Consider the following 19,270-nt stretch of genomic DNA (forward strand, 5'->3'; position numbering starts at 1 on the left):
AAGTTTATTTATAAATGAATTTCAAGAGGATCACGTGCTTAGCTGGTCCACATGCTTAGCTGGTAGTTGGTCCACATGTTCTCAGCAGATCCCACATAAACTCACGATTGATTATCCAATCAGATGATTCCTAACTCTCTGTAAATAACCAGAGTTTTCTTATATTCTTCGTCTTGAAGAATCCCCCTACCTACCCCTACTCCTCCTTTCCAGATAGGCGGCATGGTGGGACAACATGCAAAACAAGCTTTAATATCAATCATCAGCTAAGTGTGAAGATGTAATGCAGAATGTTGGAAACCTGTAAACATTGACTTTCACAGTTAACATAGGCTCATTCTGAAAATGTAGGCCTATACACATTTCTAGAGATCACAAATTATGTAGCCAGAGCTACGTATGGCTGCATTTTGTCTTTAAAACGAATGCTTTGGGGCGGTATGATGCCTTTCCTTTTTTCGCTTACCAGCTGATCGCTTACCTCAGTATGAACGGCTTTTCCGCTGTTACCAGTAGCTCGCCATGTCATTGGCAGATTTAAGACGCAGAGCGGAGTTGACCGCAACAACGGGGTTCGAGTCCAGTGAAGAAAGGATGCAGAAAGCAAGTAAAACAAACACAGATGCCAAAAAATAAAATAAAGAAGTAAATAACAGGGTGAGAATGTGGAAAATCTGAAAATGAGGTTGAAAAACTGGGGGCTTTTATTCTTCTGGATTGTTTTTTCAAACACTGCGGTTGGGTTTTGGTAAGGGGGTGGGTGAGTCAACCGGTGCTTTGTAAAGCACTATTAGTTGGGTTTGGGAAGGGGGAGGGTGGATGGATCTGTTGGTTGGTAAGTCAAACGACATTGGCCTCTGGTGGATTTACGCGAGATTAGCAGGCGTGAATGGCACTGGCGAGAGAAATTTGAGTTATGAAAAAGCATACACAGGAGCCTCTGGTGGATTTGCGAAAACAAAAACTGCAAAAAAAAATTCCTCCTGGGATGTATTTTGCTCTCTCCAGAATTGTATATAGTATAACCTAATCTGAATGAGCCTGGGTTGTCCAGTTGGAATAAAAATACTTTGGAAGTCAATGGTTATAGGTTTTCAACATGCTTCCTTATGTGCACTCGTTTGTGTTTAACAGAACAAAAAATAGCACTAACACGTTTGGAACAATGGTGAGTAAATGACGACAATGGTGAGTATTTTGGGGTGAGCTATTCCTTTAATTCTCACCAAAAACACCTTTGCTTTATCAAAAGTAAAGTAAAAAGCTTACATGACATGTTTTTTTGTTTTAATATATTTTAAAATGAATTTAATCCTTTAATGTAACAGCTAAATCTTCAGCCACCATTACTCCATTTTTCAGAGTCTGATGATCTTTCATAAATCATTCCAGTTTAATGACAAAAATCATGCTTCAAATCAAGATTAAAGTTTTGCTGTTCTGGTAAAGTTGGTGATTAAGTTCTGCTGTAAACATCACTTGACAATACTTGGTTGTTTTGTTATTTTTATTTTTAAAAATGTATAATAATAATGGCCATGTACACTGTAAGTTTCATGGGAGAGAACCTCATGATAATACAGGCGTGAATCCTATCTATTATTCTTCAGTGGGTAAATTGAATACAACTTGACAGAAATTTTATGACAGCAGTAATGTTCTGCAGTCGTAATGTTCTGCAGTTTGGACATAAAACAGAATGGCAGAGGCATTGTTGTTTGTTAATACAATGAAGGCTGATTTGGAATCATTCCCGTGTCTACTTATAAGCGTTTTTGCATTTGTTATATAGACTTGTCTCATAAAGCAGTATTTTGGAGATTATTCTGACTGTTTATGTTTATCATGTTTACAGTTGTTGAGAATTGAAGATTAACAGTTTAAATCACAAGGCCTGAGGCCTCATGTATCAACGCTGCGTACGCACAAAAACTTTGCGTACGCCAGGTTTTACGCTCACATTTGGATTTACTAACGATGACATGAACCTGAGAATGTGCGTTGTTCCACGCCAACTTCATGCCTGGCGTACGTGGATTTCTTGTGTGTGTTTGTTTTATTTCCATTGGCGACTCCTAGAGGCAATTGTGTTAAATTGCACACTAAGCATGTTTGAGCCGTGCAGTGGCAGCTGTATGGGACCATCGATAGATCATTCGCATGTCTAGCAGAAATATAAGGTTTCTATACCATGCAGTTGACCAGCCAAACAATAAAGTGCAACTTGCAGCGATCGCTGATTTTCCCAATGTAATCAGAGTGATCAACTGCACGCACATTGCTATAAAGGGGTCATCTAAAGACGAATATGCATACGCGTATCGGAAACATTTCCATTCAATAAATGTGCAAATAATGGTGTGCGCATTGTTTTAGTATGATTTCAACGCAAGTCTTCGTACATGAGGCCCCTGGTGTGTCAGATCAAGAGAAGACTCAGAGTTGGAGATTCAATAAAAATGAAGAAAATTTACTGAAGAGAGTTTGCAGTTTTATGGCCGAAGGACTTCACACTTGCTTAGAGTTTGCTGGCCGATCTACTTCCTCACAGTACAAAAAACCAACAACTATACTCTTACAGAAGACCAGAAATGGTGCCAACTAAAGCAGATTACATGATTTACTTGGTGGGGGGAGTCGTAAATGATAAATGGGCGTTTCAAGATTCAATCATTTCTTCTCGTGTAATGTGGCATAGTTCACCATAACTGATACAATGTCTGAGATGCCTCACGACACCATCACAGAAAGTCTAGCATGTTTAATTTTTTCCCTGTTCTTCACAACGAGTGTTGTCATGTGGGTGACAATGAGCAATAGGAGCACATCTCCTATGTTATATATGTTATATATCCACGGATATATAACATTTCTCAGTTATATATCCGCGGGTGCTGGATTTAATTAAGGCTTCACTGTAATTGTTGTATCAAACACCTCTGTCATTTATTTGCTGTTTTTTTGATATGTCATTATTTTGTCTTGAGCATCTGATTTTCCTTGGTGCTGATGTGCTTTTATTTTCTCTGGCTCACTCATTGCAAGTTCAGGCAAGGGAGCAACCCTGGCAGGAAAATATAGCCTACAATTAGATTTAAAAGAAAATATCTTAATTTTAAAAAGGAAATATACATTTTAACCTATCAATCTCATAAGTAATGCCCTTAAATAGTGTAGCCTCACTGTTTATTGAGACTGAAATAAGATTTTTTTAAAAATTGAGAAAAAAATATTGTTATAGCAACACTTGTCACTGCTTTGGGAAATTATGTTCGGTATAGATGTCACAGAATGACTGATCATGATGGAAAGTGTAGTCTGGCACATTTTTTTACCCATGACGAGTTAAAATTTAATCAGGACAGAATTGCATAATCTGACATAGTGACTTTCGCAACTGTCAATAACATTTGTGTGATCTTACTGGGGCATATTGTTAAAGGCAAAAGCAAAGCAAAGTTTTGTTAAAGCAAAGATAGACAATTCTAAATAGGTACATAAATGCAGGGTCATATCTTGGATCCTGATGGTGACAGAATTGTTCAGGCCAGGAAGTATACGGCTATTCAGAGCTGATCCCAGATCTATAGAGCTGGCCCAAGGAAGCATTTACGTACAAGAGAACAATCTGTTTTATTTTCAAGGCTGTTTCTTGTACTCTTAGCTGTCTAGTTCAAAACTGGTGCAATCAACATTTAGGCTGCTAGCTTCTTACTACACAAAGCTTGCATAAAAGGAAATTACTTTAAACAGAATTAACACATAAAAATAGCAAATAACAATTGGGAACATTGTTTCCAATCATCAGGTCCGTGATTGCATTCAAGAGGTCTCCATAACCTATGACTATAAGCCAGACAGAATCCGCGGACAGTTTTTGCAATATCTGCAGATAAATTTGAAAAGAACCTGCAGATATTTTGCGGATTGATTTTATGAGTATCATAACCAAAAATATATACGTAATATATTAAATAAAACAATACATTTTAAACTTTTATTTAATGTTTACAATGCAAATTCAAAAAGATCCACTTATTTGGTAAACAAAGCAAGTCTCTCATATAATAGATCTACTAAAAGACCGAAAATATAAATTTACAATCATTTACACGAGTAAATACATAGACTTAATGATGGTCAAATCTTTTTATAAAAACCCACAGGAAACTAATGAAGGAACCAACAGTGAACTAGTCTTTTTTATCTCATACTGTATACATTTCGAGTTTGTGTAAAAATCTGCTCACTGTGGAAGTCACAAGTTAGTGTAAATTCAGCTTTATTAAATCCTGTGAATTTAGAAGCATGAATTGCTCTCTCTGCCGTTAATTCCTTTACTCTGCAGGTGAAACACTTTGATAAATTAAGTGTGTCTCTTCCCTGCGGTTCATCTCTGTGTGGGTAATTGTATGTTGTTGTCTCCTGTAGGGAGTTTGCTAAAGAGCGAGAGCGGGTAGAGAACCGGAGAGCCTTCATGAAGCTTAGGAGACAGCAGCAGATTGAGAGGGAGCTGAACGGATATCGGGCCTGGATCGACCGTGCAGGTACTCCTACATACTGAGCTGGCAAATGCACCATGCAAAACAAATAAAGTAAATCAAGTCTGTCAAAACACTGAAGCACAGAATTGCTCAAACTGCAGGAGATGACGAGTGCTGTTCGAAAAAGGCACATAGCAAATTTCATAGCAAATCATCTGAATAGCAACTCAAATGAAAACTTGGGAAATTATATATATATATATATATATATATATATATATATATATATATATATATTCTTTTTTTTCAACACATTTCTAAACATAATAGTTTTAATAACTAATTTCTAATAACTGATTTATTTTATCTTTGCTGTGATGACAGTAAATAATATTTTACTAGATATTTTAAAGACACTTTTATACAGCTTAAAGTGACATTAAAAGGCTTACTGTACCAGAGAACACTAATACACTGTTTACTGCCATTTGGCTACACATACATTTGATCGATTTACAAAAAAACAATTTGATAAAAATATGTTATCAAAAAATATGTTATAACTCACTGAAGGTGGTGTCTCAGATAATTTTGTGGATCTGACATGAGTTGATCCTTTGTTTGTATTGACGTTTTAATTTGCATTCAGCAATTACTCACAATAAATGCCTCACTGTAAAAAAGTTGAGTAAACTCAAATGTCCTGAAGTTTGTTGTCTTAAAATTGTAAGTTGAGTCAACTTTTAATTTTTAAGGTGCAGTCTGTCAGAAATCGCACCACAGAAAAACACTGCCCGTCATGTGACTTAACCAAAGCACATCATTGGCTAAACTAAAAAACTATTAGCTATTAGAACGTTTGTCTAAAAGAAACAGTGGCAGGGAAATTAACATAAATAGCATGATGCCATTAGGCAACATCATGCGGTAGAGGGTTAAGAATTTCTATAATGGTTAAGTTGCTTCTCTGTTTGAACTTTCCAAAATCCTTTTTTTAAATAATCAGTGATAAATAAAATATAAATGCCTGGTTTTTAATGAGTAGTATATGGACAAAAACTGAATACACTTTTATTTTGCAGAGGAGGTTATGCTTGCAGAGGAGAACAAGAATTCAGGACCTTCTGCTTTGGATGGTGAGATGTTTGACCTCTGTTTTCCCACGTAGATTGTGGGAGGCTGATTTTAATTATGTGTCGGGTCATGTGATTATTTTGAACACAATAGTATTGCATTCTTTCTCTGTCCCAGATTTCACCATTTATTCAATAGCCCGTTCTGGTGTACAAAGCTTGTTCTAGTCCATTGAAGAGACACAGGGATAATGTATTCGATAGATTTATGCCACAAAAAACAAAAACGCTATGAACCTGCTCATGGCATGCATCTGTGAAACGAAAACCCACCGCATGACATCCGAACCCTGTGCAAGGCGACAGGTTTTCCCCAGAATCAAACTAGTTTTTATTTATTTTATTTTTTTATTTTTTTATTAAATGTTGATTGACAGCTTCCCAGAGGCTGTGTGAATGGAAAACAGCCAGTTACCATGGTGAACTCCTATTTCGATGCCCCTGCTGTTCTCTTGTAAGAGTGACATCATAACATTTAAGATGCTTGAAAAAAGCTGTCTCCTGGACAACAACTTCTAGAGTCAGGAAAGATTGAGACCTATTTGGGCCATTGCATATAAGGTTTGACAGCTGTAGGTATCCAGGTTCCTTCATTAAAGGTGCAGTAGGTGATTTTGTTTGAAAACTTTTTGTTGTTGTGCTAGTTGAAAGTCTCTTCACATTCCAACAGTAATGATTAAAGTAAATGATCTAAATGTATTTATATGTTTTTTTTATATTCTGGTTGAGGGATAAGAAAAATGTGCATCTAATTAAAAATTGTCATGCTGATAATTTCCATAATTCTGATAAGTAGCCCAAACTGTCTGTCAACCAATGTAGATTTGTACAACTGTGCACCTCTATTCACGCAGATCCACCTGTGGTATTGTTTACCATGCTACTCTGAATAATTAGTCTGAAATAGCATGTAAGTGTGGCTTAGTAAAAGGTGTAATTCCTGCATGCCACCGGTTAACCACTACGCATACAGTAGTTGCTTTAGGACAAAGCGTGTGAGAGAGTGACACCAGCTATCTTTGCATGCATGAAATATTACACATTATGACAAGTTTTTCTTACTAATTAAATAATTGAAAACATGCTAGATAATACAGTTTTTTTTGTTCAGTATTGTAGTAGGTAAGCATTTTGGCAGATCACCTATTGCACCTTTAAGTAAGTTCAGAACATAAAATGTAAATGCATTAGATTTTTATTTACTTCATTGTTGCCTTGACAACAGAGAAATCTAACAAGCTTTATTTGCCATTCATTGCATACTTTATTGCAGGCTATTAGACTAATAGCTTTTATTAAATTGGGGACTTTCAATTTGGGCTGTCTGCCATGTTGTATTCTATGAAAGCTAGAGAACATAATGATGGCTTATGACATTTGATGGCTGTACATTTGTAATATTGTGTTCTAACCTGGCTTGATGCAGCAGGTTTACAGCAATATGAAGTTTCTGTATTAAAACTGAAATCTTTTTTTTTCAAGGTCAAAAATTTCAATAACTTTCAAAAAAAATATAAATGTAAACAGCGATTTTAAAACATGACATGGTCCAGACTAACTTAAATGTGACAAAACTTTACATGCTTTTGTTTCATATAGCTATTAGTTTGTTAATTTGTTATATAATAGTATTTAAATAAATTATTGATATTTTTTCGCAGTGCTAAAAAGAGCTACCACCATAAAGAGAAGAGGAGTGGATGATGCTCGAAGAGCTCCAGAAGAGCAGTATGCTGACATCTCATCTCTAGGTGACTGGCTTTCTCCACCAACATACTTTTATATCCAATGATGACCTGACCTTCAAAATATACTACTAATTTATCTAGGCGAGCAACAATGTTCAAATTGAACCAAAAAAAAAAAAAAAAACTGTGATATATCCCTCACGGTCCATAGTGCCCACTCTCGTAGTGTAAAGAGGTTGAAAAGCACCCAAAGAGTATTCAAACTAAAGCTTTGCTGCTTTTCCAAAAGTTTCAAGTGTCAAAAACTCTCGTATTACATAAGCAAAAGCCATTCATTTTTAAATAAAAAAAAATGTTACAACCTGTTTGATTTTGGTCCAGGGTAAGAGGAATAACATTTAAAGGTGTGGCAATTTTACCATGTAATGGTGCAAGCAAAAGACAAGGACGAAATAAATGCCAACAAAAGTGATTTAATGTACAAAAGTGAAAATCATAAAAATGCCCATATATATATATATATATATATATATATATATATATATATATATATATATATATATATATATATATATATATAAAAGAAATCAGAAATAAAAAGAATGTAATAAAGTAGCAAATTCAAACAGAAAGTATTAAACAAAAATTTGTTTAACTCAGGAGTAAGGGGACAATGAAAGAAATATAAAAAACAATTCTAACTCATGAATAACCCCTTACCTTGCCAATAATTAAAAGAAAAGAAAAGTGTTCATCAGCTTGCGTCGTATTCTTCCCTATTCACCTTATTCTCCGTCGACGAGCAGTGGCTGCCATTTGAATCTTTTTGTCTCGCGACTTCCGGTCACATTCACTTCCATTAATTTTTTGACGTTAAAAACTGCTCGTTACGCTGCTTGCTGCTTGTCTAAGACAATCGCGAAAACAGGCGCACTTCCGCATTTTAGAATAAGGTCAATACTCAACTATAGATTAAATAAAAACAAAAGATGGCGTTTACCTCTTATACCTGGTGTCTTTAACAATAAATTTCCGACGTGTTTGCAGAATAGATTTGCACGAAATATTCCCTATCCACCTTACTCTGAGAAAAGAGTGAACTTGATGAGAGGTATAGCTCAGTATGACTGGAAAGAGCTGGGAAAAAAGTAACAAACAAATCAAACAAAATAAAAATGTACCAAAATCACAGAATTCTCAAGTGGGCAAAAGTGATGCAAAATAATTTTACCCAAACGAAAGTTAAGCAAAAACAACGAAAAATCAAAATCATGTCAGCAAAAACAAACAAAAACGAGATCAAAGGAAAAAAGTCCTGTCTCCTGACTAATCAGCTGATCGCAAAGGTGGACCTAACTGAAATAACACGTACAGAGAGGGAGGGAGGGAGGGAGGGAGGGAGGGAGGGAGGGAGGGAGAGAGAGAGAGAGAGAGAGAGAGAGAGAGAGAGAGAGAGAGAGAGAGAGAGAGAGAGATGTAGTGATGTAAAAATACAACCAATTTACAACTACGGCCGTAACAGTTGTGTAAATGCAAAAAAAAAAAAAAAAGTTAATTGTGTTTGCATTAATGTTTGAATGAACTAAATAGCTAGTTATGCTAGTATTATTCAAAATAGTTACAAATGCACAAAAAATGTACGTGTATGTGTATGTACAGATAGATAGATCGTACTTGTATTTGAAAACCCTTGGTGTATTTGAAGAACTATAACCTTAAGTGAAGATTCCAAAAATAGGTAAAGCATTTATGTCTGATTAGTCTGCTGTTGAGGTCAGAAGGGAATCTTGTGTACCTTAATATTTCTGGTGCCACACCACAAGCACTGCTCCCATAGCAAACACAACAAAACCAAATATCCTAGCTCCAATACTGTAAACTAAAACAAACCTATATTTACCACATTTGTATGTCGCTGCTGTTGGACCTTTACTTTTTCATCAAATGACAAAAACAAATGAAACACCACCATTGTTACATAATAATATGTAATAGGCAAGTTTGAGAATGTTCTCATTTTCAGATTAAAATGAATGTACAGCTAGTATCATTGCCTAATTTTTTCAAGAAGCATGAATTGTCTAGAGCTGTTTTTTTTATATTTGTTTTGTTCGTCAGGGATGCCACTGAACAGAGCCAGCATACGCAGTGCTAAAAGAGGACCAACATCCTATTTCCGACGGAAAGAGCGCCTGCTACGGATCTCCGTCCGCCGTATGGTGAAGACTCAGACGTTCTACTGGACTGTTCTGGGTCTGGTAGCCCTCAACACTCTCTGTGTAGCCATCGTACATCACAAACAGCCACAGTGGTTATCTAGTCTCCTCTGTAAGACCACAAATGAAATGTAACCTATGTATCTATGCCTATGCTGTCATATACTAATAAATGTAAAAACGTTAAAGTGGATTCTTTCTGTTGCAGACTATGCAGAGTTTTTGTTTCTGGGTTTGTTTCTTACCGAGATGTTTCTGAAGATGTATGGACTCGGACCCAGACTCTATTTTCACTCCTCCTTCAACTGCTTCGATTGTGGGGTAAGTGCATTTCTGTCATTCTTCTCATCGAATTAAAAACACAACAGCTTAGGTGTTGTCAAAGATCAAGATGACGTCTCTAAAAAACTGTAAACTTTTTTTTTTGTATTAAGAAAGATAAAAGATATGCAAATAAATGAGAGCAGAGGAAACTGTAGATCTTATTTGATCTTTTATGAAGTTATGCCTCACCACTCGAGGCACTATGAACACATCTCTCATTTCTATGTAAATGTGAGGGCCCAGCTCTGAATATCAATATATAGCTTTATTCAATTAAAATTCAGTTTTAGTTCTGGACTCTGTCACATAATATATAATGATTCTCTGTTGGCTAATCTGTAATTTAATCAATTACTTGTACTGCGCTTGGGCCTTTCAGGAAATGCAGATCCTATTGCATCATTTCCACAGGTTTTCTGTTTAAATACGATGAAACTTGTTAGATTGTACATTATCTAACATTGAAATATTCTTACAAAGACAATGTTTGGTTTTAAGCATGATAAATAGTATTCATAAATGTGTATACCCATATTGTTTATTTGTTTATTCATTTGTGCGTTCGTTCATTCATTGGTTCGTTGGTTCAGTCATTCACAGTCACATTTCCTGTTGTTCATACATCATGCATTTGGATCATGTTTTCAATGCTGTGAAATTGCTTAATTCCTTTCTAGGTTATAGTAGGCAGCATCTTTGAGGTGTTCTGGGGCTTCTTCAGACCTGGCACATCCTTTGGGATCAGCGTTCTTCGTGCCTTGCGGTTGTTGAGAATTTTCAAGATAACCAAGTAAGTGCAGGCTTGCTTGGTATAACGGCCTCTTGGGTTTGTTTGCCTCTTACAGAGCCAATAATCTGTTTATTGACTTCTGCTCGGTTCTGTATGTCCTCATGCTGAACTCAGAGATGCTGCATTTTGTCTTGTTAAGATACTGGGCGTCCCTGAGGAACCTGGTCGTGTCTCTGATGAACTCAATGAAGTCTATTATCAGTTTGCTCTTCCTGCTTTTTCTCTTTATTGTGGTCTTTGCACTTCTGGGCATGCAGCTCTTTGGTGGAAGGTAAGAGCTTATCAGTCTGAGTGCATACAATGCCTGTAGACATAGATTTCAATTTGAATTTATGACTGAACATTGCTGTAGTTAGGGCTGCGCAATATGGCGATGTATATCATGTGGATAAAAAAGTTTATTGTTTTATGTTATGCTCAATAATTTATTTTGTGGTTTCATAAAATACATAGTTAACGGGAATACTTTTTCAAAATGTATATGAGCCCAATATTACACTATTATTGGGATGCATACAGTTACAGGAGTAACAGCATCGTGAGAAAGTTTCAATCTTGAATAAACAATGTTTAAATTTTGCATTTTATTTGGCAATATGTTTTTGTTATTATGATAAACATAAAAACTATATTTTATGAAACAATATGTGTTTATTATTTATTTCAAATTTAGACATTTTGAATCAAACATTTGCACTCAAGTTCTAAATAAAGTATGAAAGATGATCACATATGAGTTTAAAATGTTAAAAAGAAATATGCAATATATAAATGATTGATTCATTGAATTTACAAAATGGTATTATATTGTGATATACTCACCGACCACTTTATTAGGTACACCTGTACATCTGCTTGTTAATGCACATTTCTAATCAGCCAATCACATTGCAGCAACTCATTTAGGCATGTAGACATGATCAAGATGCGTTGCAGTTCAAACCGCAGCACATTAGTACCAATTGAGCATCGTATCAATGCCACAGCCTACCAGAGTGTTGTTGCTGACCATGTCCGTCTCTTTATGACCACAGTGTACCCATCTTCTGATGGCTACTTCCAGCAGAATAACGCTCCATGTCATAAAGCACGAATCATCTCAGACTGGTTTCTTGAACATGACCATGAGTTCACTGTATTCAAATGGCCTCCACAGTCCCCAGAGCTGAATCCAATAGGGCACCTTTGGGATGTGGTGGAACGGGAGATTCACATCATGCATGTGCATCTGACAAATCTGTTGCAACTGTGTGATGCTGTCATGTCAAAATTGACAAAAAAATCTCTCAGGAATATTTCCAGTACTTTGTTGAATCTATGCCAAAAAGGTTTAAGGCAGTTCTGAAGGCAAAGGGGGGTCCAACTCAGTACTAGTAAGGTGTACCTAATAAAGTGGCCGGTTAGTGGATATTGTTATGATTTCAGATGACTGTATTGTGATATGAGATTTTTGCTATATCGCCCAGGCCTACCTGTAGATAAGAATTGTCCTTTGTGTCATATCACTAACAATGTAAAATCCTTAACTTTCTCTTCAACAAGAAATTAAATAGTCGAAACATGGCATCAGATGTCATGCTAAAAGTTATGGTTGAGGTGGAACTATAAATTCGTGTGACAGGTGTAGCGAGACAATAGAACATAGATTAGGTTCTCTAGTAGGTGAAAAGCAAGTAATATATTATTCAGTAACCTTGTCAGACACATGTTGAATAAAAGGGCCTGCACACAGATGTCACATATTCTTTTTTTTTTCTGTCCACAGGTTCATTTTTGATGAGTACACTCCCACCAATTTTGACACTTTCCCAGCAGCCATCATGACAGTGTTTCAAGTAAGATTCCACTCAGTAATATGAGTATGCATGACTCCAGATGTTTCTTAGTGAAAAAACTGCTTAGAAGGATGGCTAATTATTTAGACCAGGATGTAATTCTACTGATAGAGAGGAAACAAGGACCGCAGAACAAAAACATGCTTAGACACTAAACATACAGTAAATGATTTCCTACTTTTCTTAATGATTAATTGAATAAATAGAATATATTAAGTTAAAAGCACAGAGCACTTCAGAAAAAAAAAAAAAATCTGTAGATTTTCTTTCTGGGTCAATTTTGAAGGAGCATAGTACAATAGAGCATAGAAATATACTGGCTCTCCTTTTAGTAGCTTTGGGATTATGAAATTTGACTAAATATATTATAAACTAACACAAAAGGGGGAAAAATTCTGAATTGCCTCCCTGTGCTCTTCATGTGAGCCTGGAATAACTGTCGTTCTAGATTCTGACTGGTGAGGACTGGAATGAAGTCATGTACAATGGCATCCGGTCTCAAGGTGGCGTGAAATCTGGGATGTGGTCGTCTGTCTACTTCATTGTTCTCACTCTGTTTGGAAATTGTATCTTTGGTTCATGTTTTGTCTATCATTCACCAGTAATACCTAGTATGTTTAAACTTTTTTGGAATGCAGAATATACAGTACACTATTAAATTCACTCACAAAAATGCTAGATTGTTTCATCCCAATCGTGATTAACTCAACAGTTTAAGTATTTGAATTAAGTATTTAAATTTATGAAGTATGAATTTACTCATTGTTCTGTGCACAAATGTTAACAGTTTTGAATATTACCATGTGCTTTCTTGTTAGTTTTTTACTTAATTGAACATTTGGACAGTTTCAGAGTTGTTCTACATTTACTTGCTGGTGCTAAGCCTTGAATATGCTTTAAACTGAAGGGTTTGATGGTTAATGCCGCATAGCTCAAAATCCTTGACAAAATGGTCAGATACGCTGCTTAACGTCTTCTTGGCTATCGCTGTCGACAATTTGGCCAATGCCCAGGAGCTCACAAAGGTATCTCCAGCATGGTTCTTTTAGCTTTATATGCTGAAGGATTTGTAAAGCGTTGAATAATGATAACGCCTTGCTGTTCCAAAGGACGAAGAGGAGGAGGAAGAGGCGTTTAATCAGAAACATGCCCTGCAGAAAGCCAAGGAGGTTGGGCCCATGTCCTCTTTCATGTCCTCAGAGTAAGTGAACCAAGTACAACCTTGCCTGCTGCATTCGCCCTCTCGCAGAGATGCTAACACACCAACTAACACTACTAACACCAGTCCTGTGTCTGGGATGTTTTTAGTCTGGTTTCAGGGATATCTAGATTGGCACGTCTGCTGAAGTATACCTGTTGGACCTCCCAACTTCAATAACTGGCCAAATTGACTTATTATAGATTCACAAGCTAGTTTAGGTCTGCAGGGGCTTTATTACATTATTGCCGGAGCATATAAACATTAAAAGTCTTTACTTCTAATAGGGAATGAGCGACTTTACATTATCGGAAGTTGTCTTTTATGTTATTTAAATCGAGCCTATGCCAACTATTCGCTGGTGAAGTCATTGATAAAACATAAGGAGCAAATATTTCGCAAAACACCACAATTTGTGATTTATTTGCACAACAAATATATTTACATGCTAATGGTTCATAACAGGTTCAACAGCTCATAATATATTGCAAAAAATGCCAAAACAAATGCACTGTAAACACTTTCATTTCATCAATAACGTAACATTAGCACAGTCTATTTTTAATTCTAAATGAATGCAGACAACACATTGAGTACGTTTACATGGACAATAATACTCAGACTTTAATACGAACAAGACAGTACTTTGATTAATAGTCGACAGCAATTTTTGATTAAATTAATCTGAATAAGGTCATAATCAAACTACTGTAAACAGTACTCGGATTAAGACATGCGGAGTATGCCAATGTGTGTCGCATAATTTAAGTGCAGTACAGGCATGTTAACATCTTAATCAAACTATCACCTTAGCTGCACCTACTGAGTCATTAAAGGACCACTGACAACATGGAGGTTTTTTTCAAATTCCAATAAAGCAACACTATTCCAGCAGTCCATACTCGCATCCAATATCTGGTTTGTCACGGTGGCCATGCATGAAATGTTTCTGAAAGAAAGTGAAAGTGCCAAACTGCAGTTAATGTCAACAAATTAAAAATTAAACACCCGAAATTACAAGAAACTCCAGAGGAAATGTTGGGTAGTGTGGTGACTCAATGACATTAATCGAATTAAATGTAAAACGGGATCAGGAAAGGAACATCTAAAAAGTAACTCATGTAAACACCTTAATGATATTATTGTCCTATTCAGATTAAGGTAAATAATTTGATTACTAATGTCCATGTTAGCGTAGTCAATAATAACTGCAGGTTCTTCTGAGAATGTAACAATAACAGATATTTTAGTGCAAAGTAATGCATACACCGTCAGTACATAGAAATCAGATTAATGGCATGACAAAGTTATTTAATAACATAGTGCATGATAGACAAACAATATAAGCCCTACCCGGCAAAGTTCTGCTCAGATGCATGATAGTGTGTGCCAGAGAGCTGCTCAAAATCTTGCTCAAGTAAGGTCTTTTTGGTTACTGGCTCATCTTGGCTATCAGACATCTCCGTACTGCACATCTTCAAAGCGTTTACCTGAGATTATATGTAGACACATTCATCCATAGATAGACACGTTATATGAAGCTCCTGTGTGCTTCACGGTTTCTGTGAGTTAATTCACAAAACATGTCAGCATCTATACTTCGCAGAGGACAACAGCCATGCATCTGCTTTACGGTATTTGCATAGAGCAATACAACCTGTTTGATTATCTAAAGTTCACTCAAAGTTCATATGAATCATTGACATTGACATGAGAAAAATAACATTTAAATTAATTTCGACAATTCAAGTGCAGTTTCATTCAGTGAACCACTTTCGTGTGTAAAACTATCATGTAGTTCAGGTCAAAAAACGTGATCTGCTCTGCGCGACTAGTCGACGCCAATCAAAAAGCATTACGGAAGAGCTTTATAGACAGTCGACTAGTCTGTGCAGCCCTCAACTTCTAGAGAAATTTCTTTCTCCCAGAATCCTACAAATTAAATGTTATAAAGTTTTTGAACATAATGATGTGGAAAAGGTTTGACCCACTGTAGACTGAGCTGGGTCAAATTCATTCAATGATAAGCCAAAAAAAGTTGTTGAGTGTGAAGAGTTTAGAAAAATGAAGTAAAACTTTAAAAGCTTTGATTTTCAGTTAGTTTGCATGAGGCAGTTATTTGAGACCAGTTGTTGAATTTTGTAAACAATGATCATGCGATTTATTGCGTACGGATTATTGGCACTTTTTATTCTCAAAGCACAATAATTTGCTTCAAAATCAGCATCGAGTTGTCATAGCAACCGGTAAGCTTCCCAGTCTTTGCAGGGATGAGTGTATTATGTTGTCATAGAGACAACTATGTTCCCATTAAAAGAAAATTACAGAGTTTTAAATGCCTTTACACTGGTCAGCCTAGATATTTCAGTAACAGAACAGCCATCCAGCGAGCCTTAATAGCAAAACATATCGAGAATCAGATGGCTAAAAAGACAAATGAAAGTTTATATAACATGCACAGATGCATCTTTCTGTGATTTTGGGAACTTTCTGTACCACTGCATGGATGTGATGTCAGACTCTTGGAGTTGAGCATGTGCAAGTTGGGATGACTGGTCATAGTGTGTCCTCAAAATTACAGTCCAATCACATTTACATCTCTTGATTGATCATAGACAAAATATTTTTTTCTTCTTTTTTTTCATTAATAGCATAATTGATTTGAATCTTGTTGTTTTGAATGCTGATTTTAGTGCAGCTGTGTATTAGGAAAGTTCATGTAACATTAATTCACCTTTTATCAGATGTTGCTTCATCCTAGAGGTGATAAATATGGTTCTTTCTGAACCCAGTAATGCTGCACTTTGTGTCTAGAAAGGGGTAAAGTCAGAATAAATTTTTCAGTCAAGAAATGTAAAACCACGGTCCAAATCTAACTTTCTGCCACACTTTCGTATGGCAAGTATGGGAAAAATGAACATCCATTAAAGCACAAGTGTCAAACTCAGTTCCAAAAGGGCCGCAGCTCTGCACAGTTTAGTTCCAACCTTAATTAAACACACCTGATCAAACTAATTGAGTCCTTCAGGCTTGTTTGAAACCTACAGGTAAGTGTCTTGGAGCAGGGTTGGAACTAAACTGTGCAGGGCTTCGGCCCTCCAGGAATTGAGTTTGACACCCCTGCATTGAAGCAAAAGCATATATTTAACCAGTTGTTTTATTTAGCTCTTCACTAATGCCGAGTTCAGACTGCATGATTTTAGGCCTGATTTTGACTCGCCGACAGGTTTTGAGAAATCGGTTCTCATTCACGTGAGTAACAATCACACAGTATGAACTATCAAAGATAAGATCTGAAAGAATCACAGATTCTTAGCATTTGGCATGCTAATTTAGCATTTGGCATGCTAAATATCTGGAGCTGATTTAAAATCATGCTGTGTGAAATGTGTTCTGATTGAAATAACATTGGCGATCACCAACAGCCAATGAGAGAGCATCCACTAGTATGGGTATCTGCAGGCAAGCGAGGGGTTGGAGGAGACGTTATTAGCGCTCATTTTCAATTTATTTAGGGTCCAAGAAAATGGAAATTTGGCTGGAGCACCCGTGTCTGTTCAACATGTCATCTGAGAAATACCACAACCAGGTAGAAGATAAAAGTTTGAGAGAAATTGCTAATTCCCTTCAAAACCTAGGTGAGACAAATAAATAAATTTTCTACCCCAATAAAGGCTTCTTTCGCATGATGTAGTTCATAACAAAATATATACTACATGACCGTGTGTTGTTTCCATGTCATTTCTCACATGCGTTTGGCTGTAAAATGTAGTTTGCTGACTGAGACAAAGTTGTCTGCGATTCTCCTATCGTAATGTCATGCAGTGTGAAACCTCCTTTCACCGATCCACCCTGCAGTGTAAACACAGCACCGATGGACACTACCGCAGATAGTCGTGCAGTGTGAAAACATCTGTGACACAACTACTTGGAAAATTGTGCAGTCTGAACTCTGCATTAGCTTCTTGTTAGTGGCAGATAGCACAAATAGTGTCTACCCAACAGACACAGGATGTCAACATGACGTCATATTGACGTTGTACCCCAATGTACCCCAACATCGTGGGGTCATTGGATTTTGTTTAGAAATGAAAATCGCGTTGACGTCAGAATTCAACGTCAGGCCAACATCAATGTTTAATGAGCCTAGGTTGCAGAAATGTTTAGTAGATACTGTAGTTCATATCATTAATAATGTATGATTTGAAGATTATGAATTGAGTTGCAGCCTAATACACGATCTCTTACTGGCCATACAGTCTTTGAATGAGTCAACAAATCCAGTTTACATTTGGTGATTGGCAAGTGTTATATTTGTAGATTGGCAGGTGTTATATTTGGACCCTGTGTAAACATTTGTTGTAATATATAAATATAAACATTTTTAACTGTTAGGGGCATGCTCACAAATTGCAACAACTATTAACCAGTGTCTGTGATGAGTGTCACTATATAGAAAAGAGGCTTTATTTTCATGTGTTGAGCAATGAGAGTTCTATAAAGTACAGTACATCTTTGCTGGACAAATTTGTCAAATCAAACAAACAAAATAAACAACATCCCATATGAGGCAATGGAGGCCGTGCCTTTGTTAGAACAAATTGGTATGATGTGAATACCACAGGGTCTCTTCTCTACTGCATTTTGGGAAATAATGTGAGAGCTGGTTGTTAGTGAACTCAGACTGGAAATTGTGGCCTGTGGCATTTGGGTTTTGCATGTTTACTTCAAAGTTAAACAAAAGCTGTTGGAGCATGTCTGAAATTGCTTGACGAGAACTGGGAAATGAGTGCATGTCTTCGGTTAGCATGACAACTATGGATGTCATCCCTGGGAAATGCATATATCTATGACTGTAGTTAACTACTGTACTCAAAAATGATTCAGGGTGCTCTCTCTTTCTGATATTGTGTGCTTATGCATATGGATCCCATTTATATGTGTCTTATATCTGTGCCATGTTTCTTACTGTCTCAGCATTTCAAAATGTTTCAGAATACTGTATTTGTTGCTTCTAATATATCTACCATCATGTTGTCACGTTACGCTTTGCTGCCCTGCTACGCAGCCCAAAACCTGTGAAATCTGAATTTGTAAGACTTTGATTTCAGTGTAACGCAAATAAAAAGGTTAAAAATCTTGTTTAATTGGCTTCCATAGAGCACTGAAATACTATTGAAAAATATATATTTGTCTGGAGTATTTGGGCTGCGATGCTTGGCTTGTTTTGTCCTTGTTCTGGAAAGCACTAATGTCTTGTTTTCAACCAATCGCTCATTGATTACACGGACCTCACAAGAGTACAAGTGCCAGTAAGTAATAGCCTGTTTATTTCAATTTTAATATTCAGCACCGCCTACTTTATCTATTTGGGTGAAGCTTTCTGTTCTGCCATCTTTATCGAATGTCTGATTTCACATTTTCAAGTCTGATCTTTGGTTGGAATTTAGTTTTTCAATTTCTTGCAATGATATTTTTGCACTCTTATTCCTATCTCCATTCTGAATGAACTCTATTTCCAGTTTCACTGTTTTTACTTTTGTTTGTTTTGTTTTTTCACTTTGATATTGCAATTCTATCCTGTTGTTTTCCATATCTGCTG

At 36.3% G+C, this 19,270-nt stretch overlaps 1 protein-coding gene across 2 annotated transcripts in view; it reads left to right on the plus strand.

Moving 5' to 3' along the window:
• Positions 1–19,270, plus strand: part of cacna1ea (calcium channel, voltage-dependent, R type, alpha 1E subunit a) — a 201,891-nt gene that overhangs the window by 138,767 nt on the left and 43,854 nt on the right. Inside the window, exons 11-21 of one of the 2 annotated variants that reach the window (XM_017357424.4) lie at positions 4,432–4,547; positions 5,567–5,620; positions 7,279–7,368; positions 9,424–9,633; positions 9,730–9,842; positions 10,523–10,635; positions 10,775–10,906; positions 12,401–12,470; positions 12,919–13,036; positions 13,428–13,495; positions 13,580–13,671. In XM_017357424.4, the coding sequence (XP_017212913.4) occupies positions 4,432–4,547; positions 5,567–5,620; positions 7,279–7,368; positions 9,424–9,633; positions 9,730–9,842; positions 10,523–10,635; positions 10,775–10,906; positions 12,401–12,470; positions 12,919–13,036; positions 13,428–13,495; positions 13,580–13,671 (1,176 nt within the window). Of the gene's footprint in view, positions 1–4,431; positions 4,548–5,566; positions 5,621–7,278; positions 7,369–9,423; positions 9,634–9,729; positions 9,843–10,522; positions 10,636–10,774; positions 10,907–12,400; positions 12,471–12,918; positions 13,037–13,427; positions 13,496–13,579; positions 13,672–18,371; positions 18,981–19,270 lie in introns of those variants that run through there. The other variant, XM_073910150.1, reaches the window with a different exon arrangement.

Source organism: Danio rerio, chromosome 8 (assembly GCF_049306965.1).
Source record: "Danio rerio strain Tuebingen ecotype United States chromosome 8, GRCz12tu, whole genome shotgun sequence".
Lineage (NCBI taxonomy): Eukaryota > Metazoa > Chordata > Actinopteri > Cypriniformes > Danionidae > Danio > Danio rerio.